A 25,702-nucleotide genomic window follows, 5' to 3' on the forward strand; every position below is an offset into this window, starting at 1 on the left:
AATGTTTGAAAACAAGAAGCAGCATTTATTGTTTTCTTGTTCTTTCCTTTATTTTGGGAGAGTCATGTGTAGTTTTTGTTTTTCAGAAGTTATTAAGGGAATAGGGAAAATCTCATTTCGCAACAATGATCAGGAGCCAGGAGGTCCTAAGATTCAATTTAGATGGATGATATTTGCACCCTCTATTGTTGATCCACGTATTTGTGGAACAAAAATGAAATATATGGCTAGGATTAAAGTCATTTATTGAGAAGGTTTTCCATTTATAGCCTATTTTGGAAAGTTGAAGCATTTGACCAAATTTTTCGGAAAATAAGTGATTTTGAGAAATAATAGAAGCTAAAAGAAGAAGAAGGTTTATTCACAGAAGTTTTTTTTTTGTTTTTGCAAATTGGTTAACCAAACACAAGTTATTATCCTTCAAAAATATTTTTATAAAATAAACAAAATTTTGAAAGTTTAGGCGACATCTATAAATCATTTTATAGTCCACCATTAAGAAGCTTTTCTTTTCCTTCCTTGCTTCAAAGCATGCATTTCACCGACATTAAAAAGCTTAATGGCAAACCAGATAAAATATCCAAAAACTACGGTCTACGGCTAATCCATCACGGCAACTTTTTAAAATTTTGTAATTACTCAAAATTCAAAAGCATTTGTTCGACAACAAATCAACATTGTATAAATATGGATCAAAAGGAGTAGTCTTCGCTGACTTGCAATGGTTCTTGAGAAAAGGGAAAAATGAAATTCTAAGAAAAGGAAAGCCAATACTTTATTACTTCCGAAAAATAAAACAGTGGAATATAAGGGAAAGTGAAGATTTCTTGTTTTGGTTATCCACGTAGGAATGAAGAGCAAGTTTTGTTTTTTAGTTATAGGCCACGTAGAAGGTAAGCTATGTTTTGTGGCCTGTGGGAGTTGAATAATTTTGGCAAAAGAAAACCACTCACTGATTAACACCACAAATGTGGCTGAGAATTTAGTGGGAAAAGAAAACCAGGGACACCTCATTATTTCACCTCTATTAATTTGACAATGTTATTGTTTTCATATAGGGATAAGGCACCGTTACCCCCCCCCCCGAACTATACCCGACTTTTAACACACACCTTACCTTCCTGCGGTCCTATTACCCCTAAACTTATTTAAAACGGAATAATTCCCCCAAACGCTGATGCCCACTCTCATATGGGAGAGTGACATACACTCTCCTTGCCACATGTGTATTTATTTGTTTTCTTTTTTTTTTTTTTTTAAATTTTTTCAGCTTACGTGTCAATTTTTTTTAAAATAAAAATAAAAAACTGAATTTTCATTAAAAAAAATGAGTTTTAAAACCCGTCTTTTTTTTTTTAATTTGAAAATTTGATTTTTTTTAAACCCATTTAAAAATAAAAATAAAAAACTAAAAACATGGATTAAAAAACAGAATTTTCTTTTAAAAAAAGGATTTTTAAAACCCTTTTAAAAAAAAAATTGAATTTTTTTTTTTGGTTTAAAAACCCGTTTTTGAAAAAGAAAAAAAAAACTGAAAAATGATTTTTTTTTTAAATATGGAAAAATGGATTTGTTAAAAATATGGAAAACTTGATTATTTTTTTAAAATGTCTTAAAAAATCTTGATTTTCATGATTTCATTTTCTTAGGACACTTTATTTTTCAAATAAAATCCGGAAAAGTGTTTTTCTTGCCAAAATGTGAAAAAAGCTGAATTTTTATAAAATTTTGGAAAAATTGATTATTTTCTTAACATGTGGAAAACCCGTTTTTTAAAACTAAATGTGGAAGCCTAGATTTATTTTCAAATTTTTAAGAAAATGCATTCTTAAGAAAAAAAAATTAAGTTTTCCCTTTTTTATGTTTTCACTTCTCAAAGAGAAATAAACACACTCTCTTTGCCACATCAGCATTTAGGGGTAATTATTCCGTTTTAAATAAGTTTAGGGGGGTAATAGGGCCCGGGGAAAGGTAAGGTGTGTCGTAAAGAATTTATAGTTCGAGTATAATGGTGCCTTATCCCTTTCATATACACTTTTTTCCCCAATAAAAAAGTTAATGAAACTTGAAACTTGAGAAGTATCTTGAAGTTAAAGATCTTAGAAATATCTACAAATATAGTGCCAAGTATCTTGAAGTTAAAGGCCTTAGAAATATCTACAAGTATTGTACAGACTCCCTTTTTGCAAATAATATCTTACTGTTAAAGCATATTCAAAATGCTGCTTCTCATTTGCATTTGTGCTTATATTTTTTTAGCTTCTTTCATCTCAGAATTTGGAAGGACTAATAAGCAAGGCTATACTAAGATATCCTCACTCAAATTCTGTCAAGTTTAAGGAAGAAAGAAAACCAATTGGTACTTGCCCAAGTGAAATACCCCTTCGTTCTTGCGTTTTTCCCTTCGTAATATCATTCGTGTAGAAGTAAATTATCTCAAAATCATATCTTAATTCCAACACGTAATACTTTTTCACCCTATGCACAGACACCAGTCGCACCAGCTCTACACAAGGGTGAATAATTTTGAAATTACAATGACTTCAATACTAAACATCTTAAAGATTAAATTCATAAAACTTAAATCTTAGGTCTCCTCTGCTCTTCGAAGTCAAGATCAAATATTTCAATTGTCTTTCGCAAATTCATTCGTGAATAAATAATTCAAGAGCATGAAAAGGGAAAATTCATACATCTTTACTTTTACTCTTCATTTTCTTTTACCTCCTTTTTCTTTTGTTAATAATTGTAGTATTCAGACCAACTTGCACGCTTTTCTACTAATTCCACGAAGTATTTATTACCTTCCACCAACACAGATAACCTAGTGTTTTTGTCTCCACTGAAATTTTAACATGAGACTTCGTAACTCTCAACTCATTCTGTTAGCCCAGTACACCACACCCTCGGTGCCCTTCACCTCTCCTTTTTCACCCCAGCAGAATGTGAAAAAAGGATTGGGGGGAGAAAGCTGCTTCTACCATAAACATTTACCATATTAAACAGAGACAACATGTGGCTGACTGGATGACACATTGGCACTAAGCACCAAAATTGTCAAGGAGGTGACTCAGCAAACACAAGGACTTCTTCTTTCATGTTTATCCAGTAACGCGTTTTTCTAATGTTTCTATTACTAATAACACTGTAATCAGATCTTAAAAACGAGTTTTATAGGACAGGTACAGATAACGTGGAAATTACCTCAAAACATTAAACATGCCACGTAGATTACCCTCATATTCTCAAAGGTTTAACCAACTTTTACACTATTAATAGTCCATTTATTATAAGCAGTTCATCTGTAGTTTTTTCAAGGTAACCCTGATACCGATAGTGAAAAAAAATAAAAAAAAATAGACGGTTCTCAATCAGATTAAGATGCTAGTATTTCCCATAACTGATTCTTTTGTTTACAGCTGAAATAAGAAGAATGTAACTTTACAATAAGTCAAACTCCTATATCAAATGCAAGTAATATTTAAAGGACAGTAGAAGAATAATCTCTGAATGGATGTATAATTTGACAATTTTTATTTCACATTGAAATTTTTTTTAATTGACTTGGTGTAATATTGAGAACATAAAAAGAGTAATATAAAATGGTTGTTATATGTGTCACCACGTCAGGTAGAGGACAGACATTGAAAAGTAAGCTGACTTGTTTTGAACTTTGCACCTTTTTTTACATTCTAAATAGACCCCACCAGCAGACCTTGTCTCCTTCATGCACCTCAAACCTTAAGGAATCTTACATTATAAATACACATCTACAACTTCTCCATGCCTACATCTTCTATTTATCAGTACAATACTATATCTTCTATTATCCAAAACAACACATTCCTATTTCCTACATCTTCTGTTTAAACATATTCTATTATCAAAAACAGCAACAACAAATGACTTTAACATTTCAATCATCAACTTCTTTTATCAATTTAAAAGAAACCAAAGGTGTTAAAACACCTGATGATTTCTTAGGCATGGTTTCTTTTGCACAAAGTACCAAGCCTTCTTGCCGGCTCATAACGAAGAGTTCGATGCAAGAAGCTCAACTCTCCCATGAAAAAATCATGGTTAATCCCATGGAAGTGAGGAAAAATGAGAAAAGAGAGAAGCTACATGAGTTAACAACTACTCACAGCAATAGCAGTACAAAGGTACCTGTTTTTGTGATGCTGCCACTTGACACCATGACAATGGGAGGGAAGTTGAACAAGCCAAGAGCGATGAACGCGAGTTTGATGGCCTTGAAAAGTAGTGGAGCTGAAGGGGTAATGGTGGATGCTTGGTGGGGATTGGTGGAGAAAGATGGACCCCTGAAGTATAACTGGGAAGGATATGCTGAACTGGTCAAGATGTGTCAAGAACATGGCTTGAAGCTTCAAGTTGTCATGTCTTTTCATCAGTGTGGTGGAAATGTTGGAGACTCTTGCAGGTACTAATATACATAGGTCTTTTTTGCAGTTTATGTTTTATACCTTAACTAATGGCCAATCACTTCAAATCTAATTTTATAAAGATCTAGTTATATTCTGCTCTATTTCAATTAGGCTATAATAAGCTGCACTACTATAGAGTTAGTAAATCTTCAAACCCCGTTTAAATAGCAATCCGTACTAATACACCATTATTTTCACGGATTCATGAATAATCTAGTTAGTTTCTGATGAACTAGGAAGTTTACCTTTCTGTTCTGATAATTCCAAATCACAACACCAGTAAGGCACTTTTATCATCATGTTAGTAGTGTTTCTTAAAAACATTAACGGAAATGAAGAATAGTCTTTTCCTCAAAATATCCAATACACCTATAGAATCTCAGTTTTCTTCAAATTTCCAATCCTTGTGCTTTGAAATAGTTGACAAAATTACTATCTTCGACCAAAGACCTATTTTGCTTCAATCTAAAGTAATAGGTAGGTAGCTTTTAAAGGAATAATTCAAGTGGAATTAGAATTTCTTTTTACAATTCAGGCTCTCAGTTCTAAAAATCAAATGTTATGCATTTTGCAGTATTCCTCTACCTCCATGGGTACTTGAAGAAATCAGCAAGAATCCTGACCTTGTCTACACAGATAGATCAGGCCGGAGAAATCCCGAGTATATTTCCTTAGGCTGTGATCAGTTACCAGTACTCAAAGGAAGAACACCGATTCAGGTGTATACTGACTATATGAGGAGCTTCAGAGAAAGATTCAATGATTACTTGGGAAGCGTCATAGTGGTAAGATTTCTGTTTACAATCACATATCCTGTGTCATTACTTCAATAGTACACCTTTTTTTTTTAATAATGGTAGTACACTTCCTATTAATTCACCATAACATCAATCAAAACTTCAAGCAACATCAATCAAAACTTCAAGCATAAGCTTTGGAACACACACAAGCAGGCATAAATTGACGCATCTTTCGTCAAGGGAGAATATGAGTTAGTTGGAAACTGAAGCTGATAATTAATGTTAAAAGAAAAAAGTTTAAACATGAAACCAACTGCAGGTCATACTGTCGTAGTTCCCGTTAGGATAGAGATTAGATCATTTATCCAAATCCAGAAGAAATATTGATTGAAGCTTAATTTGAAGTAATCTAAACAAAAATAGATCAGGCTACTTACCCAAAAGAGCAAAAGGTGGATAAGAAAGCAAGTGAATCAGCAAAATCAAAAAGTTACTTCATGTCAGTCTCATATGGTCCACTTAATTTGTTGGTTACGAATCTAAAAGGTGGACCACTAAAGTATATAGAGTCGTGCAAATGACACGAGGGACCTCCTAATATACTCTTGTTATATTTTCCAAGCTAAAATGGTAAGAAAACTTGAAATTGACGTTATGTTTTCTTCTACAGGAAATTCAAGTGGGAATGGGTCCTTGTGGGGAGCTAAGATATCCATCCTATCCAGAAAGCAATGGTACATGGAGGTTTCCTGGAATTGGAGAATTCCAATGCTATGACAAGGTAACTACTTGCATCTATGGCTTGAAATATTAAAATAATCTTGTTGATCACATGACTAGTCTCAGAAAAAAAAAAATTAACATTTTTTTTCCCGTTGCAATGCAGTACATGAGAGCTTCACTGGCAGCAGCCGCCAAGGCAGCTGGAAAGGATGAGTGGGGCCAGGGAGGGCCTCACGACTCTGGGCAGTACAATCAGTTTCCCGAGGACACTGGGTTTTTTCAAAGGGATGGAACATGGAACAGTGAATATGGACAGTTCTTCCTAGAATGGTATTCAGGAAAGCTACTGGAGCATGGTGACAGAATCCTAGCAGCAGGAAAAAGTATATACCAAGGAACGGGGGCTAAGCTATCTGGAAAGGTAGCTGGGATTCACTGGCATTACAATACTAGATCACATGCTGCAGAATTAACGGCTGGATATTATAATACAAGACACAGAGATGGGTATCTCCCTATAGCACGCATGTTAGCAAAACATAGTGTTGTACTTAACTTTACATGTATGGAAATGAGGGATGGTGAACAGCCCCAGAGTGCGAACTGCTCACCAGAAGGCTTAGTTCGACAAGTTAAAACTGCAACAAGAACTGCTGAAGTAGAACTTGCTGGAGAAAATGCTCTAGAGAGGTATGATGAAGGAGCGTATTCTCAAGTTTTGGCAACAAGCATGTCAGATTCTGGAAATGGATTGAGTGCATTTACATTCTTGAGAATGAACAAACGGTTGTTTGAGCCACAAAATTGGCGGAATCTAGTGCAATTCGTGAAAAGCATGTCGGAAGGAGGTCGAAATGCTAGCCTTCCAGAGTGTGACTCAACCAGGACAGACCTCTATGTAAGATTTATCGAAAAGAGTGATTCTAAGAAAGCTACAGAGGTCGCAGTAGTGTAAGTCATCCCATTGTAAATTAGCAGAGAAAAGCGGCACGAAGTACTAAAGTGCCATACTCATAGCACCTAAAAGAGTCCAGAAGAATTTGAGTCTGTCTGAAACTAAACTATAGAAGACAAGAAAAAGAAGCTAAGCATGTCAATCTTTTCCACCCTGGTTCAGAGGTTGCGAAGCTCGGGGTCATTGGGACAATGAGACAGTATCATACAAGGATTTGGATGAGCATATTCTTTTTTTTTTTTTGTACAAGAATAAAAATGTTCTGCCTTCCACAATTGTTATTGAAATTATTGAAATTAAGGAGCTAATAATATTGCTTCCTACAGACGCATTTTCCCATTAATATTTACGCTTTTTTCCTTTGAGGTATTAATTATCAACAAGCAACTCACTTGAATGATAAACGTGTCACTAGCCCAATGGATATTTTAAGTTGAGAATATCACCACTACCTACCCGCAAGGGTGCTCAGTTGGTTGAGCATGGGACTTTCATAATGGAGGTCTCAGGTTCGAAACCCCTCGCTCCCCGCCACAACAAGAGGAGATTTGCCTTCCGGTCGAGCTCGTCGCCGCCCTTGAGCGTAGTGCGAGTTATCTCTCCTATGTGGTTTGCAAACTATTGCACAGGAGCTGGGTTTACCCTGTACGCACCCGAAGGGTAGCGGCTGCGGGTTCCCATGTCATAAAAAAAAATAAAAAAAAATATCACCACTACCCAATTCATCATAGAAAAACCATCTAATGCAACAACTCTTGCCTACAGATTATAAAGCAACGTGGTGATAAGTCAGGCTTTCGAGACTCCAAAGATTATTTTTGAGCTCTAGCATTGTTTATTTAAACATGTTTAAGAATATTTGACAGTATTATTGAACAAAGTTCACAGCTTAAAGATATTTGTCACACATATATTATCTTCTCAGCCATAATAAAAATGCAAGGATCTTTGGAGCTTTTTTTATAAAAGAAAATAGAAAACAAAGAGGCACAAAATAACAGCAATATTGACTTGCTATATACATGTCCTACAGCCTATGTACTTTAATAGATTTATTCCATGGTTTCTGTGGCAATTACTAAATTAACCTAAAGCAGAATGATAATATGAGGAAAATTATGGCAGACGTTTTTAGATCTTCTTCCGGATGTCTGCCTATCATGACTTTTTCCTCCCACAAAGAAAAAATTATGGACTGCCATGCGCCATACTTCTTAACTGAGGTTTAGCTTCGTCAATAAGTGGATGGAAAAGGCATTTACCAGGACAAAAATCAAAAGAAACAGAAATGAAGTTTCCTCGCATCCAAAGGTATTGACACAACTTTACAAGATCTTTCGAGATTGTCCCTTTTCTCACCCTTACAAGAGGAACAAGATACCAGTGTCAATGTCCCGTGAAAGACAAAGCCCAAACAGGATGAATCTATGATGGACAGATCCCATTATATGCCAAAACCAATATATTAGAGTCCTCACCTTTTTAATCAAAACTAGAATGGTGACTAAATAATACTTCTAACATGAAACTTCCAGATAGAGTTTCTACTGCAGAACTTACATAATTGCATGGACTGGACAAAACAAGCCAGTAGTCAAGAATTAATATCTGATATCCAACACCATTTTACTACTTTCTTCTCAATGAAGAACAACACAATACAGACTTCTGTCTCACTAGTAAAGGTAATTTAGTTATCATGAACAAGGACGTAAATTTTCCAGCAGAAGAACGAGAAAAACATGAAATCTAAGTTGCTGTCACACACTCAAAGAGCTTTGTACCAACATCTGTGTACCTTCAGTTGTCTCAGCTTCAATAAGAAATGAGGCATCATTCTCTTGAGTCATCCAAACTCAAATCATCTTAGTTTTCCCTAGCACCTGCAATTGAAGACAAAGATTAAAAAGAAGATAGCTTTTACAAAGATAACAAGATTAGTTCTGGTGAGGAAATGTGATAGAAATTGCTTTTGTCCATTAAGAAGACGTGGCCGGTTCATTAATTGAGAATCGTGTCTGGATCATTTTGTTTAAGTACCAACTAATGGGATCAAAGTAATGACTGCGCAAAGTCAATAATGACATGCAATTCAAGTATTCAAGAACTCTGAAAGCTTTCAGTTCATCACTATTTGACTTATTGTTGCAACTGATTAAAAGAGGACAGGGTGTCCTCAGTAATACAGAAAGGCAAAGTAAATCGCCCCCAAGCCTTTGGTCTAGTGGTTAGAGCGTGGGATGTATGGGTTAGGTGTACATCACGAGTTTGAACGCTGCTGCATATAGAAGCCTGGAATTTAAGTGGAGAAGATTATGGGGGCAAAGAAAATCACCGTGTTTCGAACCATGCGCCATGGGCTCTAGATTTCTTGGTTATAAAAGAGAGGCAAAGAAAAACATAGCAGCTAGTATGCCCCAGAATTCCCACATTGCAATTATTCCATGATTCATCAGACAATTCCACCAAAATCTCTAGAACGCACTTTTTCTAACTTTTCTGGGTGATTAACTAACTAAATAATTTTTTAACTTTAGAAACCAAAGATATAGCAATCATATCTATCCTTTTTCTCAAATGAATGTCTTAGCTATTCCACGCTAAAATGAAAGTAATACTTGTTAGGTGAACTTTTATAAGGGTAGAGACCATGTCATATATCAAAGTCCTGCTCATAAATAGAGCTGATAAACCTAAGAAAAGAAAATAAAAATAGGAAAAAGATTGCCCCTCTCACAAATCCTTCAAGAATTTGTATAAACTAATTGAATCACAAGAATCAGTAGGAAAAGGAGTAATTTTACCTGCATTTGTTTCAAAAAACTTACCTACCTTCCTGTATTTATAGAATACCTTACTTTTTTTCTTGATAAGGTAAGTTATAAAATCTCTTACTTAAACCTATAAGATTAAGAAGCGTAAACAACCAAAATGGGCAATGTTCTCTTGTCATTTTCCATCATATACAAGCATCCCTCAAGCACAATGTCATTTTCAAACTAACAAAATGGTAACAGCAGTTTTCGTACCCCATACAAGCATACCTAAAGCATAATGTCAGCTTCAAATTAACAAAACTGTAACAATAATTTTTCAATAGCCCAAGCATCATAAATTAGTAGCAACTGCATTGTAATCACCAAAGTGTAATCATGTCTATTCATCAGAAGTCGACATACTACAACAGATGGTAAAGTAAATAATCGCATTCATACCGTAACCTTTTTCCAAGTTTCATGATTGAGCAGCTAAGGCTCCTAGCACATTGCAATCAAATCCAATCCAATTAACACAATACATCTAAGTAAACCTAAAATTATTTTACATCTACACCAAATTGTTTGGCAATCTTCCTTTTTTTTTTTTTTTTTTTTAAAGTAAGAACATTATTAATAAAAGGGCATTCACTAGCCCGTATACAAGAAGTATACCAAAAAGTAGAAACATTACACAAACACATGATTTTCTACGAATGCCACCCAATCATCTATCACTATTCGGAAGTTAATATGAATCCCTCCTTTTTCCGTATACAGAAGAAATTTGTGACACATACTTATCAAACAGGGGGGGAAAGGTAAACAACAACAACATACACGGTGAATCCCACAAGGGTGGTGTCTAGCGAGGGTAGGATGTACGCAGATCTTACCCCTGCCTTTGTGAGGTAGAGATGTTGTTTCCGAAAGACCCTCGGCTCAAAACGAAAAAAAAAATGTTGAAAATTGCGTTAGTTACTACTGATTTACTTGAACAATAAGTAGTTAGTTGTAGGATGAGTCTACTTTATTTGAATTTAAATTTTAAACAAAGATTAGGCTGTTGAAATTATTCTGCAGATTTTATGCAGATTTCTGTTGTTAAATTGGCTATGTAAAGTGGGGAAAGATCACGCATGCCCCCTCAAACAAAAATAATTACCCGAGCATACCCCCATTACTTTCGTACTCCCAAAAAAAATCAAAAATATTTACCCGAGATGCCCCGCATTTATGATACCAACATGGTATATACTGAAATGGTATCATGGAAGATGCTTCAGTCCTTCTCTTTAGTCCTCCATGATACCATCATGGTATATAAATATACTGAGATGGTATTATGAATGATCGTGTTCATTTATTCAAAAAGCAAGATACAAAGTAAATACGGAGTAGATAGTAATTCCCCCGGGGGGGGGAGGTGTGTGGGGGGTGAAGGTTATATAGAGAAAAAAAAAAAGAGTGTAGAATACCTGCTACTCTTGAGAGTGAGAAGGAGGAGGTGAAACGGTGTTGGAATTGGAATTGCGAAGAGTTTCAATCAAACCTTCTAGATCCTTCCTAGCAGATTCTCTCCCGAACACGAATCCATACCTAATAACAATAACAAATTCGTAGATCCAACAAAATAAAAAACACAATTCAGATTTTGTAACAGAAATTGAGGTGAAAATAGCTTTCTTTTTACATTTGTGCGTATGCGAGAAAATAATAATAGAGGTTATTATTACCAGCCAGAAACGGCAGAGAATACACCTGAAATAGCAATTGTCTGTAGGAGAGTGAAGCTCTTCTGCATATTTATCGAATTATTAGTATTGAGTGTTTGTGTCTCCTCCTCTGGCAAGATCAATTAAGAACTGGGTTTATTAAGGTAGATTTCAAGATTCAGGAAGGGCCACAACTGAAATATTTTTACGCACACTTGAGTCCCATTACTTTTTGTTTTTCTTTATCAATATCCTTTTCTCTTTTCTTTTTGAATTGGGAGGGAGGAATGAAATTTTCCCATTAGCAATAAATGGAAGATTTTTAACTATTTATTTGCTCTAATTTGAGGAAATGCGGCCAGGGCAGAGCGCGGCAGAGGGTTCGAGAATAGGGTAGGATCCTGTCGAGGTTGTCCTTAAGATTCATATAAGAAAAGGATTTCAAATCTTTATGCATGCATCTCCGCACAAGTATTGTATACAAGTTTCGGTCAAGATGATTGAGAAAGAATTAGCTAAGCTTGATGAGACAAATAAAAATAATTTTAAAGTTATTTCTAGTAAGTAATTACTTATATAAGCATGTTTTATTGTTGTATACCATTTTATTTTATCTCTATCATTGGAAGTGTTCGACATATTTGCAATTGAATTGACGAAATTAGACTATTTCACAAGTTCAATGGTAATTTGATTTTATTTTTATTTTATTAATTTTTTGTAAAAAAGACTCATGTGTTGGAAAGCTTCCACTTTAATGAACAAGAACATATTTAGATCGATCTTATAAAATAGGGGTATATTTGACTCACACTATTAACGGATGACAAATTTAGACAATTTCATAAAGATCGAGGAACAAAAATGACCATTTTTCTTTGTAAAAAAAAATGATTCATGTATTGAAAAGCTCCCACCTTAATGAATAAGGACATATTTGGACCAATCTTAATTATGAGCCCATTTGGATTGGCTTATAAGTTGGTCATAAGCCATTTTTAACTTATTTGGGTGTTTGACAAAAATAGAAAATAGCTTAAATTAAGTTAAAAAGTGCTTAAAATAAGTCAAAACCAAAAAGTTGTTCAACCCTAACTTTTTTTTTTTTTTTTGACTTAAAAGCCATGTTGGTTTGACCAACAACTTTATCATTTTATCCCTTATATTTTATGTTAATTCCAATATTACTCTTACTTCTAAGAACCCTTTAAGCACTTTTATCCAAACACGTAACTGCTTATTTATGCTTAAAAGCGATTTTTTTCAACTAATCCAAGCGGGCTCTATATCAACAGGGGCCGATTTATGTTGGTCCGAGGGGTGTCACGTGACACTGTTTCATCGATGACACGAATCGATTTGGGGGAAACACCAAATCAATCACAAAAACACTGAATTAAAGGATAACAAGAAATTGGGATGAGAATTGAAGAAAAGAGGATGAGATTTAGAAGAAAGAAGGGAATTAATCAAATTATAATTGTGACTAATCAACATAGGAAGGAAACCTACACCTATTAATCAACAATCTAAGATTATTTCATTCAAAGGAAGAAAAGACTTAAACTCATACATGGAAATCTAATCCTAGATTATCCAAGAGAGATTCAAGGTAAGAGTTAAGGGAATCCACCCACTATCTAAAACTAGCTAATCCTAACATAACCTAAACTCCATTGAAGGAGAACTACACTCGTAAGAGTTTCATCATATATCTCAAGCTAATTGTAAATGAAGACTAAGGAAACTATTTATAGTAAAGCTTATTACAACAAAGGCCCTAAAGTGGCACTTTGCGAAAATAACCCACATGGGCCCTTCAATGCTTCACACGCCCATGCCTTGCAATTATAGCCTCGAATTGCACCCTTAGCCTTGAATTGTATTCTTAGCCACGAATTACACACCTTAGCCATGAATTGTACTTCTAACCAGGTTTGCATTTCTAGCCGCTTTGTATGGCTTGATTCAATGGGCCTTCATCTCTATGTCTCTTCCAAGCAATCATCCACACCCTTGTGGCTTACTCTTCAATGGCCTCCAGAGGCCCCATCTTCCTCTTCCAAGGGCGTGTGGCATGGAAATGCACATCCAAAGCTCTACACAAGTTTTAGCCTTCATAATCGCCAATGAGCTTTTTAGGATCATATCAGTCTAATTTTTTTACTAAATATACATATATAAAAAATAAATGGTACGAAAGTAAAAGGTAAAAAGAATAAAGTGACACCGCTTTAGCACAAAGGTGTGTGTTGGTACGGTAAGGAGCTCCACTTTTAAGGCGAGGTCGCGAGTTTAAACTCGCCTGGCCTTATTTATTTTTTTGCTTATACTATATGATTTAAACCTTAAATCAATAAAACAACTAAAATATAACTGGAACAAAATGGTAGTGGGTCCTAAAACTAGTAAAATAACTTAGCCGTTTCCTACTCTAATTCTATACCAAATTGGTCAAGTAACTTAAAAGCTAAAACCCTAAAAAGAACTCATAAGTCATAACTGTCACGACCCAACCCCGTAGGTCGTGACTAGTGCCCGAGCTGGGCACCCAAACGCACTTATCAAACAGAATCACATACGGATGGCTTATATATCTATAAATATCAAACGTGGCTCCAAATGGACGCATACAAATACATAAACTGTACAGAAGCCGGTAAGGCTGTCATAATATACATAACATGTCAAAGCATATTTACACGCAGCCGACAAGGCCGCACCAAGGGATTCAAGCCGCCTAAACACAACTCACACGTCGCATCCGAACAAACCGTACATAACCCACATCCGTGTCTACGTACCCCACGGAACAACGTAAATCACGACGACGCACGGGGCCCCGCCGTACCCCCGAACAAACATAAACATGTACACCAAAGAGTATATACCCAAAATATCGGCTCCGAACAAGGGGAGCACTCAAAACAAACAGAACGGAAATCCTACGCCGATGGATCACCAAAACGCGTATCCGTACCGCGGCACGAAACGCGGCTCTAGAAGAAAGGGGGTCGGTACGAATACGTACCGAGTATGCAAAGCAGAATATAGTAACAAATCGAATCATGATCGAACAGTAGTATAAAAAGTAAACATAATAACCAGAATCTCAAAATCTCGTCACCCGACACGCAAGTCATGCAACGGGAACAGAAACAATTATAATAATCGAATACCAACACGCTTACTCCCGAAGTATAGATTATATATATACACCGAAGCACATCATAACATCATACCTTATCATATGAAATTTACGACATTAACCGATGTGGGATTCGCCTAAACCAACGTGGGGATTTGCCTAGACTGATGTGGGATTTGCCTAAACCAATAGTGATTTGCCTAAACCAATGTGAAATTTTGCGTCATCGCCGGGTTTTCCCCACCATCGGGTTTGCCCCACCACTGGGTTTGCCCCACCAGGATGCGAAACCCGAATCGATCATATTTCCGAGTCCATATATATAACATACAACATAGCATACATACCCAAGACCACCGAAGGGGGCTCGGCGTACCGGTCATATCATAACACGAATATATACGCGTCGGTAAATACGACCATCATATCATGTTTCGGAATACACATCATATTTGTATCACAACATAGTGCGTGCGAAAACATAACGGCCGGGACTTGGCGAAAAATGTAACCAAATACGGCTTCAAAACAATTTCGAAGACTTACTATGTTAATCACAACGACACCGTCATTTATAAGCCAAAACAAAAATCAAATCAGATTTTCTTTCGAATATCACTCGGAACATCTCACAATCGATTCATAAATCATAATTACGTACCAACGTCATGTGCATAAGACCATTGTCATAAATCCAAAAGATAAGTAAAATAGTCATATTTGAAATCTAATAATAATTACAACATTCTCTTTTTCAAAAGTTGTCGAAATTACATAAAGGAACATCGCGGGACCCGTGGACGGCGTAGGCCCGAGCCGGGCCCGCCTATGGAAAACATACTCGTCTAACATCATACAACCTTTCTACGAAAATCTTCAAGGCAATCCGAGCTTTTAAATGAAAGTTATGGGCGTTTGTATTTTTTGAATCGTTAAAGAATAACTTTTTAAAAACCAAACTTTCTGGCGCACTTTACAAGTCAAGAATTCCAAGAACATAGGATCAATATTTCATAACATCAACATATGGATATCAAGAAACAAATGCGTATCATAAACATGCTCGGATTGCGAGAGTAGAGTTTTCTCAAAGTTCGTGTCATAGCCAAATTTGAACTAAGGCATGCCAAAGAAAGAAGGTTACTTTACATACCTCAAACGCTCTCCAATGAAATCCAAACTCAAGCTAAATCCAACCTACGTCTCGGGCTGCCCAAGGTCTACAATTAATTCATAATATGCCAACCATTAGATATAGCCATTTTGGGCATTTAATTCCAAATTTGCCCTTAATTCTACAGAAATTTGAAAAAGATTCCCCCTGTAAATAGGCCACCCCGAGAATTTAACTCGGCTAAATCAATCAACAATAACAACAACAACCAACCTAGCAATATCAAAAACCAATCCGGAAGGCAATACGACAATAATAACTCTCTTTTCCATTATTCAACAACATTCATAAATTCAATTCAACGGCTTACCTTCAAGCCAACATCGATACTTATACATTCAAATACTAACCCGAACCCATACCAACCATATTTAAAGACATTCTAAGCAATTCGTATAACATTTCCAACAATCCAAAAATTGCTCCAATTTACCGAATTCAAAATTTCCACACAGGCAGAACCTCACTTTAATGCATTCTCATTTTCAAGTCATGATTTGCATCCACAATTCACATTCTACAATGCTATTCTCATCAACATACAAATTACATTAAATATAAAATAACCTCCAAATCGACTCCGCAACAACTACAACAACATCAATTTGAGTCATTCAACATTCATTTCCAACATAGAATTCATAGCGACGACGACTAAAACACTAAGCGACATTAATGCGTTCTTTGTCATATTCCATGATCATTTTCGGCCAACACCACGTATGTACACATACTTATGATTCTTATTCATTTCTCCACCCTACAACAATCCCAACAAAGTTTCAACTAGACATTAATTCGTTGCTCCAATACCACACAACACACACCCACTTGCACTACGCTAGAACATCATGCACACAACTCACTTCCAACATACTATTTTTCATGATTTTTATTCATATTAGCATACTACAACATACATACATACAACCTCTATAACACATAAAACATAATCAAATCTTACCTTTCCTCTTCAATTCCACAATAGGCTAGGGTTTCCAAAGATGAAAACTAGCGGGTTGATCGCTCCAACGACACTTCCACGCTACTTCGGGACCTCAAAATAGTAGGTTTGCATCAACAAAATAATTTTGGAAGGGCTTGAAATAAAGTTGATTTTTTTTTTTTTGGTTGGCCGAGAGCCTCTAATGGTGGTTCCCCAACTTCTTGTTTTTTTTTTTCTAAGTGTTGGAATGACTTAGGATGACTAGAAGTCATCTTTTAAGCTCTAATATAATTCATCCAAGTGTCCTTGGCCACACAAGTGTGACTAATTAAAATTGTCCACAAATTGTGTGGGCCACTCCCACTCTACACGGCCACAACAAGGAGAAAAAGCATGATTTTCAAGTTCCACAATTTCCATTTTTGTTCCCAAATTTTCCTAATTGTTCCATGCCAACAAATTCATGAACCCATTATATTTCAAAACAAAATCAAAGGCGAAAAGTCCCGACTTTGTATCCCAGAATGGTTTGGACCCTAACTTATCATAGTTAACCCGAATTGTCCCAATGTACGGAATACGAGATATAACAATAACCTTAAAAATTCTTTTATCAATTAGAATATAATTGATGGCTGCCCACCTTTCAAATTAGAATATAAGTTCTTCTCGTTCTTTATCCCGATTGCCACATCAGGTTAGCACTTTCTTCACCATAATATTCTATTAAGTGCTTGCAATTTTTTCATGACAATAATTTATTTCCTTTCTAATTTCTACAATGAAATTATTTAGTGTTCATTATATTGATATTTAAATTTACCTATGTTTTATTTTTTCTTTACGGTTTTTAATCCTCGTAAGAGCTATTGACATGAACTTTTTATTTTACGTCTTGCTATTATCGAGATGGTTAAAATTTCAATTTGAGAACAGAGTTTGATTTTATTTTCTGAAGGCATCCATAACACAATATTTAATGCAATTATATATTGTAGTTACTGAACTAATCAATATTATATCCTATTTATGTATAGTAGGCGAATCCTGTCGAATTTTAAAATAAAAAATGAGAAAAAGTCCAGATTGTCAAAGGGAAAATGATTAATAACTTTTTATGTCTTCTAAGTTATAACCAAAAAAAAAAAAAGTTAATTCTATCATATCATTCTATCTCTAAATAAATATTTGATCCTTAATTACAAATTGTGTAGATTACATCACATCAGCCTAAATTTCAATGGAGCGATATTATCATAAAGTATCTTCCAAGCGTCCAAAGCCAAGTTCAACAACGCCATATTCAATTGACTTTGGAGAAAAAACTAATGAGTCGGAACAACATTGACAAAATGAAGGAATTGATTTAAATTCCTTACCAACTGATCCTGGGGAAAAAGTAGCTATTCGAAAATATCATCCAAATGACCATGATGCAATAAGGAGATCATATATTCATCAAGGTCCCTTCCAACCTCGAAAGAACTTGTTTCCTAAGAGATATATGTATGGTAAGTGGCGTCATTTTAATTCTAAATGGCTTGATGAGTATGATTGGTTGGAATATCTTCGTAACAAAAGATCGACTTTTTTGCTTATCGCTATTTGTTTCAAGATGAAAACATCAATCAAGGGGGAGAGGTATTTTCAAGATAGGTTTTACAAGTTGGAATAAGAAGAAAAGTTTTAATGAGCATATTGGTGGACCAAACAAAGTGTTCATAATCACCAAAAGAAATCTTTGAAGATTTGATGAGACAAAAACAATCCATTCAAAGTGTACTTGCTAAACAGTCTGATCAATAAAAGTTAGAATACCGAACAAAGTTAGAATACCGAACTCGTTTAGAAGCTGCAATTGATGTGATAAGATATCTTTTGAACCACGAATTATCATTTCGGGGGCATCGTGAAGACGAATCGTCTTTTAATAAAGGTAACTATATTGATGGGAAAATACATAAAAAAAATCTCCAACGTATACTCGGATTAATTATGACGCACTCAACCTTTGCGGGTGACCTATTACCCCCCTGGCCTTATTTTTTATGTATTTTTGTACCTTTTTTGGCTGACGTGGCACCAAAAAAAATTAGTAGCAAGTGAAAGCAGTAAAAATAGTTTTTATATTTTAATAAAAATTAATTTTTAAAAATTTATTTATATTTTATCCTCTCACCCACCCCCACCCTCCCTTTCTTCCACATTTCAATTGTTAAAGCTACTAATTGCAATTTATTTTTCTCTTTCTTCTTCTTTCTCCTTTTTCTCTTTCTTCTTCTTTCTCCTCAACCACCCCCACCGCCACCGCCGCCACCATACCGACGTCGCCATGATTGAACATAGCCCAGTTCGTGAAATCATGGGCAGTTCGTGCAATTTCTACATTGTTGTTAAATTTCATTCCCCATGAATTTCCATGAAATTTAACAAATGGCAAGAGGAGCGGGTTGGACAATTTTCATGGAATTTAACAAACAACATTTCCATTGTTGTTAAATTCTAGTCCATGATTGAACATAGCCCAGAAAGGAAGAAATTGCACAGTTGTCCTTCAAATAGCAATTTCTTCAAATGGGTGGGGCAAGAGGAGCAGGTTTGGGAGGGGGGGGGGGAGCTGAAATGAAGAAGAAGAAGAAGGGGGTTTATGATGAAATTGAATGTGTGTGTTGATAGAGGAAGAAAATGAGTTGAATGTTTCTTGAAAATAAGCTCTTTATGATTGATGATTAAATTGAATGTGTGTTAATGGAGGAAGAAAATGGGTTGAATGTGTGTGTGTTAATGGAGGAAGAAAATAGGTTGAATGTGTGTTGTTAATGGAGGAAGAAAATGGGTTGAATGTGTGTTGTTAATAGAGGAAGAAAATGGGTTGAATGTGTGTGTGTATTAATGGAGGAAGAAAATGGGTTGAATGTGTGTGTTTTAATGGAGAAAGAAAATGGGTTGATGAATTTCTTGAAATGAAGAAGAATAAGAAGACGAAGAAGAAGAAGAAGAAGAAGAAGAAGAAGGGTTTAGTGATGAAGAAGACAAAATTAATGGTTTGATGGTTAATTAGTGTAAATATAATTAATAAAAGAAAAATCAAATGAAAAAAAGAAAGAAAAAGTGGCAGTGACGTGGCACCAATGTGGCGGAGAGTGTGCAACACTCTCCACCTCTGAACGCATCAATTTTTTTGGTGCGTCGCCCAAAAAGGTACAAAAATACGAAAAAATAAGACCGAGGGGGTAATAGGTCGCCCGCAAAGGTTGGGTGTGTCATAATTAATCCGAAAGATACGTTGGGGGGTTTTATATATTTTTCCTGTTGACACCTAATTTTGGCTCGCCATGCTTAAAATTAACGTTTTGGGGGCCCTGATTCGTTAAAGTGCACAAAATATCATTTTTTACACATTTTTGCATTTTTTGACAATTTATCGATAATTATCCTTATTTTAGGAATTTTATCAATTTATTGTCATTTTTAGGAATCATTATTTTTGCACATGTACAGCGTAATACTACCATTTTGTGTAATTAATGATTGTCTCTTTATTTTATAGCAGTACATTTTTTATATCTTATACATTAATATTTATATTTTATACTTACATTATTATTTATAGATGTATTAGTTAACTATATTTTATTACAGTCCGTCGATGTAGAGAAAATCGGAGCAATTAATTCTTCAACGCAGAGCAATAATTCGATCAAGTCAAGGTCTTGTCACTTTTTAAAAGATGACATTTGAAGTGATAGATTGGATTCTTCATCCATTGGTTAATACATCTTTACACATTAGTTAAAAGAAGTAAATGAGACAAAGGGGTGCAATCTTTTATTCTTTGGACAAAGCAACGGGCCATTTTGCATTATAAGAAAAGGGAGGGATTAATTTAACCTTCTACACAATCTTCCACTCATAAGACACACAAACATTTTCAGATTTTTATTCTAAACAAAAGCCATAGCTATCATTCTCTTCCCTTCTCCATTTTCAGCCCCTACACCGCCCACCTCCCTCTGTTCTCCGCCATTTCGCCGCCGCCGGATTTGATTACCGGACGGACGGAGACAACGAGCCAACAACAACCACCACACCACAGTCGCGCCTCTCACTCCCCACTTCGTCTCCCTCTATTAGCGCCGACACCACCCCCACTGCCCAGCTCCGGCGAACCCACGGCGCCGGAGATATCAACGAACCACCGCGAAACAGCCACCACGACCCCCACAAATAGAAAACACTGCCCTTCATCTTCCTCACCACACCCCTCCGTCCAGCCCAACCACACCACCACTACGATGCCGCCAGCCACCACCGCTAAGCGCTGCCCGCCTCACCTTCTTCTCTTTCTTTCCTTTTCTTCGTTGTTTTATTTTTGATTTCATGGGCGTACCTCCCTTTGTTTCTTGCTTTTCCAGATCTGGCCGGAGTCTTTGTGCTCCGGCGAATGGGTGTTTTTCGGCATCCGCCATGGCTGGTTTCCATGGCCTCATCCTAAGCTTTTTTTTTATTTTTTTCGATACCCAGTTGTTCTTGTCTCTGTTTCGTATAGTTATTTGTGGTTTTCTACAGCTGATTCTTACATTTTTTGCTCGCTTACGGTTGTTTTGGTTGCTGGATTTTAAGCAAAGATTTGGCCGGAGATGCCATCGTGGCTCCGTATAGCTAAATGTGTTTTTTTTTGTGTGTAATGATGGGCTGATTCTCCATTGGATTCACATTTTTGGCTTGCTACTCACCTTTACAGTTGCCACTTTCGGACTATTTTACATTACTCTTGTTGGTTTATGCTCAGAAAATACTCCTTCGGTGGCCAATGATGAATACTGGACTGTTTTTACATTTTGGTTCACTAATATCTTGCTCTTTTTTTTTTCCTTTTTTTTTTACTGTGTTGCTAGTTTAAGTTGTTTCATTTTTGTTTGGTTGCTGTCCCTCCAATAGTTGGACTGTTTTGTCATCTTTTAATTTGATAAAGAACCACTACTATACTTGAATGGCCGATGAAGAAATTTCCGTCGATTTTCAAGGCCTCCCCTGTATAAAAGACGGGTTTTTTATTTTAAGTTTATTCATTATTTCTTTAATTCATTCGATAGTTATTTATTCTCTTACTAACACTTTTACTAAGTGTTTATACAGGTTCCTGGAGATACATCCCGAAGACGACACTCGGAAGGAACCCAAAGACTTCATCGAATCACTATTTGTATTTACTTTTCGCATTTTTTTTTTATAACTGTACGAAACATAAACTCATGGTATAGTAGAAACTTTATTTTTGGAATGACGGGTTGATATATTTATTTACTTGTCAAATTGTTTGTTAAATTTAAAATTATCATTTACTTTAGGTAAGACTTAGGCCGTCAATACTTTCATAACTAGATTAAATTGACTTGCTATAAATACTTTGCTAAATAAATTCACACTTTTGACGTTTAGACAAAAATACTAGTCCATTCTTTATACACTTTTAATACAACTTACATTTTATATTGTTTCGTGCACACTAATACATATTTTAATTAAGTTAAATCCACATTTTGACGCTAGGCAAATATTAAGTCGTTCATTTACAAATCTTTTATTCTTTAGAGGTTTTACACATTTTCACTCATTTTTTATCCACAATTTCTTATACTTATTTTTACCAATTTTTTTGTTCCTTATTCTTTTGATATGATATTCATTAAACAAACATTTTTTTTTTTTACGAAACGGTAGAAACAAGTCAAATCGACTTCACTTTCTTTTTTTGAATTCTTTTGTTATATAAGATCTCTACACTAATGAATATTCTTAAAGTCTTCTTACATTCTTTATGCATTGATATATCTAGTTATACAATTTTTTTATACATTTTTTTTATTGATATACACTCTTTTATATTTGAAATACATTCTTTATATGTTTCACATACCTACATTCCTTTATATACATAGACATACATTCTTTATATACATGATATATTTATTTTACATGCTCTTGAATTTTTTTATACAATCTTTACACTAACATATATACACTCTTTATACTAACAGATACACTTTTATACTTACGAGGTACATTCTCTGTATACTCCTTTATATATTCTTTTTTTTTAATATATATTCTTTATGAATACTTGATATAAATACATTTTTATACACTGTATACACTTAGTATATTATCAACTAGTGTAGCTTTTCATGAAGTCATAACATTTTGAAAACATGTAATAATAATAATAATAAACAGATAGATAATCCCCCTCTAGTGTTCAGTTAAATTAAGTTTAAGGACTGTCTTCGGACAGGCTCTGATGGATGCTTAATACCTTCCCCTCGGGGTAAATAAAGCCCTTATCTAGAATCTCATATGTTTCAAGGACTAAAAAAGGAGTAGACACACAAATACATATAGGTTTCCTATTTTTTCTTAAAAATAAGGTGGCGACTCTAACCCTTTTTAAACTAGTTAGAAGAACCGGGAAGTTGCAAACTATCTTGGACCAGTTCAAAATAGGGCGTAACATTCCCGAACTTCTTAGACGGTATACTAAACGATGTGATAATATTGTTGATGCATTTAAAAAAGCTTCAAAGAGTAATCAGTTGACTTCTCCATACATTCAAAGGGATATTATCACTGCATGTAGCATGGAAACAACTAAGTATATCATTGAGGATTTAAATGATGATTACTTTTCCATATCAGTTGATGAATCTCATGATGTGTCATGTAAGGAGCAAATGGCTATTGTTTTGAGGTATGTTGATAGAAGGGGGAGTATAATGGAGCGGTTTATTGGTATTATTCATGTTCGTGATACTAGTGCTTTGTCCCTAGGAAATGAAATTGTTGGTTTACTTGCTCAACATTCTTTAAGCCCATCTTATATACGTGGACAATGTTATGATGGAGCAAGCAATATGCAAAGAGATTTAAATGGGCTTAAAATCTTGATACAAAAAGAAAGTAAAGGTGCTCATTCTATTCATTGTTTTGCTCATCAACTCCAATTAACTCTTGTTGCGATTTCTAGAAGATGTGATGAAGTGCCTGAATTTTTGTCGTTGGTTTTACGATATATTAAATATGGTTGGAGCTTCTTTCAAGCATAGAGATGAACTTCGTGAATCTCAAGCAAAAAAAAAATTGAAGAGGCATTACGTAAAGGCGAGCTTGAAACTGGTAGGGGCTTGAATCAAGAATTAGGTCTTGCTAGAGCCGGTGATACTAGATGAGGATCTCACTACAAATCCTTTAAAAAAATTATTCTTATGTTTAGTCCTATCATTGATGTACTTGATGCTATTGCTGTTAATGCCCGTTTTGAAGAAAAGTGTAGGGCAAAGGGATATCATAAAGCATGTTTAACATTTGAGGTTGTCTTCATGTTGCACTTTATGCGCACTGTTTTAGCAATCACAAGTGAGCTTAATGCAACTTTTCAAAAGAAAGAGCAAGACATTGCAAATGCCATGCTACTTGTTGGAGTGGCAAACGAGCAACTGCAAAAACTAAGAGAAGAAGGTTGGGATTCACTTATTGATGAGGTATCTAAATTTTGTATCAAGTATGATATTTCAATACCTAAATTTGATGAGTTTTATGTTATCCTTGGAAGATCATTCGGAGAGTTGCTGAGTATACTGTTTTACATCACTACCAAGTTGCAATATGTTATAAAATTATTGATTGGCAACTTCAAGAACTCAATAATCGCTTTGATGAGGAGACAACTGACTTGCTTCTTGGAATTTCTTGTTTGAACCCATTTGACTCTTTTTCAAGCTTTAACATTGAAAAAATATTGATATTAGTTGAGTTGTACCTTGATGATTTTGATAAACATGCTAGCATTGACCTCCGTTTTCAGCTTGAGAATTATATTGTTGACGTCCGTGATCATGATAAAAGGTTTTCCGATCTTAAGGGACTTTGTGATTTTTCCAAGACACTAGTAGAGACAAAGAAGCATGGAACTTATCCTCTCGTGTTCCGACTAGTGAAATTTTCTTTACTTCTGCCAATTGCTACGGCTACAGTTGAAAGAGCTTTCTTTGCGATGAAGTTAATTAAGACTGACTTACGAAATCGAATGGATGATGAGCTTTTCATTGGTTGTTTGGTGCCTTATATAGAAAAAGAAGTATTTAGTAATATTTCTAATGAGGCTATTATGGATACCTTTCAAAAGATGAAGGAGAATTGTAATAATGTACTTGTAACGAGTTTTATTAATATGATTTGAGTTATCTTTTTATAATGTGATATCATTGTAGTGATTTATTCAGTTGTTCACTCTTTTATATGGTGACACTGCTTATGAAAAATCCTGCGTACGCAACTGTATATCGACATGGAAATATTTGATCAAAATTATTAACGGATGTCTACTTTAGACAATTTCATAAGATTCAATGATAAACTTGACTATTTTTCTTTGTAAAAAAGATCCACAAGTTGAAAACCTCCCACTTAGTGAATAAGGGCAATTTTTAAACCAATCTTATAAAGACGGGGATATATTTGTCCGAACTATAAATGGATAACAAATTTAGATCATTTCACAAAGTTCAATTGCAAATTTGACCCTTTTTCTTTAATAAAAGATGCATGTGTTGGAAACCTCCGCCTTAATGAATAAGAACATATTTGGACCAATATTAATAGGATCATTCACACAAATGCCCTATTTCAAGGGTAGTCTTTAACTTTTGCCCTTCAAATTGCTGGTCTTTAATTTTTACCTTCAACACTTTTAAGTGGCCGAAACTATTTGAACCCCAGCAAGATTTCGTAGAATTATGCCTATTCGAGCAAAAGTTATGTCTTAAGGCGTAAGTTCATACCTTAAGGCATAGTTTGTATGGAAAGTATGCCTTGTCCGGCATAGTTTTGCAGAAATTAAGTTCTGTTACAAAACTATGCCGGAAACGGAACTACATAGAATATAGAACTATGCCTTTTCAGTACATAGGCAAAAGTTATGCCTAAAGGCAAGATCTCATAGGATATTTAAATGCCTTAAGAGAAGATTTCATAGTTATGCCTTTTCAATACTACAGAATTATGCCTTAAGACATAACTTTTGCCTGAATCGGCATAATTTGCC

General features: G+C 35.1%; 4 protein-coding genes across 4 annotated transcripts in view; 3 read left to right on the plus strand and 1 right to left on the minus strand.

The window, feature by feature from the left end:
* LOC132030271 (beta-amylase 3, chloroplastic-like) overlaps positions 1 to 7,188 on the plus strand; it is a 30,240-nt gene extending 23,052 nt beyond the window's left edge. Inside the window, exon 5 of the mRNA XM_059419835.1 lies at positions 6,856 to 7,188. The gene's annotated coding sequence lies outside the window, so the exon portion shown is untranslated. The remainder of the gene's footprint in view (positions 1 to 6,855) is intronic.
* LOC132030270 (beta-amylase 3, chloroplastic-like) lies at positions 3,738 to 6,922 on the plus strand. The gene is made up of 4 exons (XM_059419833.1): positions 3,738 to 4,441; positions 5,020 to 5,230; positions 5,856 to 5,966; positions 6,072 to 6,922. Exons 1-4 carry the CDS (start codon positions 3,903 to 3,905, stop codon positions 6,861 to 6,863), a joined length of 1,653 nt encoding a protein of 550 aa, XP_059275816.1. The 5' UTR covers positions 3,738 to 3,902; the 3' UTR covers positions 6,864 to 6,922.
* A 1,211-nt stretch (positions 7,189 to 8,399) lies between the features above and the next one.
* LOC132030273 (uncharacterized) lies at positions 8,400 to 11,639 on the minus strand. Its single transcript, XM_059419837.1, has 3 exons — positions 11,356 to 11,639; positions 11,098 to 11,218; positions 8,400 to 8,746 (listed from the first exon to the last, which is right to left on the minus strand). The coding sequence occupies exons 1-2, from the start codon at positions 11,421 to 11,423 to the stop codon at positions 11,101 to 11,103; spliced, it is 186 nt and encodes a 61-aa protein (XP_059275820.1). The 5' UTR covers positions 11,424 to 11,639; the 3' UTR covers positions 8,400 to 8,746; positions 11,098 to 11,100.
* An 11,601-nt stretch (positions 11,640 to 23,240) lies between these two features.
* Positions 23,241 to 24,838, plus strand: LOC132031803 (uncharacterized). The gene is made up of 3 exons (XM_059421704.1): positions 23,241 to 23,350; positions 23,873 to 24,140; positions 24,212 to 24,838. Exons 1-3 carry the CDS (start codon positions 23,241 to 23,243, stop codon positions 24,836 to 24,838), a joined length of 1,005 nt encoding a protein of 334 aa, XP_059277687.1.
* The last annotated feature ends 864 nt before the right edge of the window (positions 24,839 to 25,702 follow it).

The sequence above is a fragment of the Lycium ferocissimum genome, chromosome 9 (genome assembly GCF_029784015.1).
Source record: "Lycium ferocissimum isolate CSIRO_LF1 chromosome 9, AGI_CSIRO_Lferr_CH_V1, whole genome shotgun sequence".
In the NCBI taxonomy this organism is placed as follows: Eukaryota; Viridiplantae; Streptophyta; class Magnoliopsida; order Solanales; family Solanaceae; genus Lycium; species Lycium ferocissimum.

Bases quoted from the DNA above. Each gene is read 5' to 3' on its own strand.
- LOC132030270 (XM_059419833.1), top strand. From the start codon at position 3,903: ATGACTTTAACATTTCAATCATCAACTTCTTTTATCAATTTAAAAGAA. The intron at 4,442-5,019 runs GTACTAATATAC...TGCATTTTGCAG, and splicing joins AATGTTGGAGACTCTTGCAG to TATTCCTCTACCTCCATGGG. The intron at 5,967-6,071 runs GTAACTACTTGC...GTTGCAATGCAG, and splicing joins AATTCCAATGCTATGACAAG to TACATGAGAGCTTCACTGGC.
- LOC132031803 (XM_059421704.1), top strand. From the start codon at position 23,241: ATGGAAACAACTAAGTATATCATTGAGGATTTAAATGATGATTACTTT. The intron at 23,351-23,872 runs GTATGTTGATAG...TCTTATGTTTAG, and splicing joins CAAATGGCTATTGTTTTGAG to TCCTATCATTGATGTACTTG. The intron at 24,141-24,211 runs GTATCTAAATTT...TATCCTTGGAAG, and splicing joins GGGATTCACTTATTGATGAG to ATCATTCGGAGAGTTGCTGA.
- LOC132030273 (XM_059419837.1), bottom strand. From the start codon at position 11,423: ATGCAGAAGAGCTTCACTCTCCTACAGACAATTGCTATTTCAGGTGTA. The intron at 11,219-11,355 runs GTAATAATAACC...TATTGTTATTAG, and splicing joins TTCTCTGCCGTTTCTGGCTG to GTATGGATTCGTGTTCGGGA.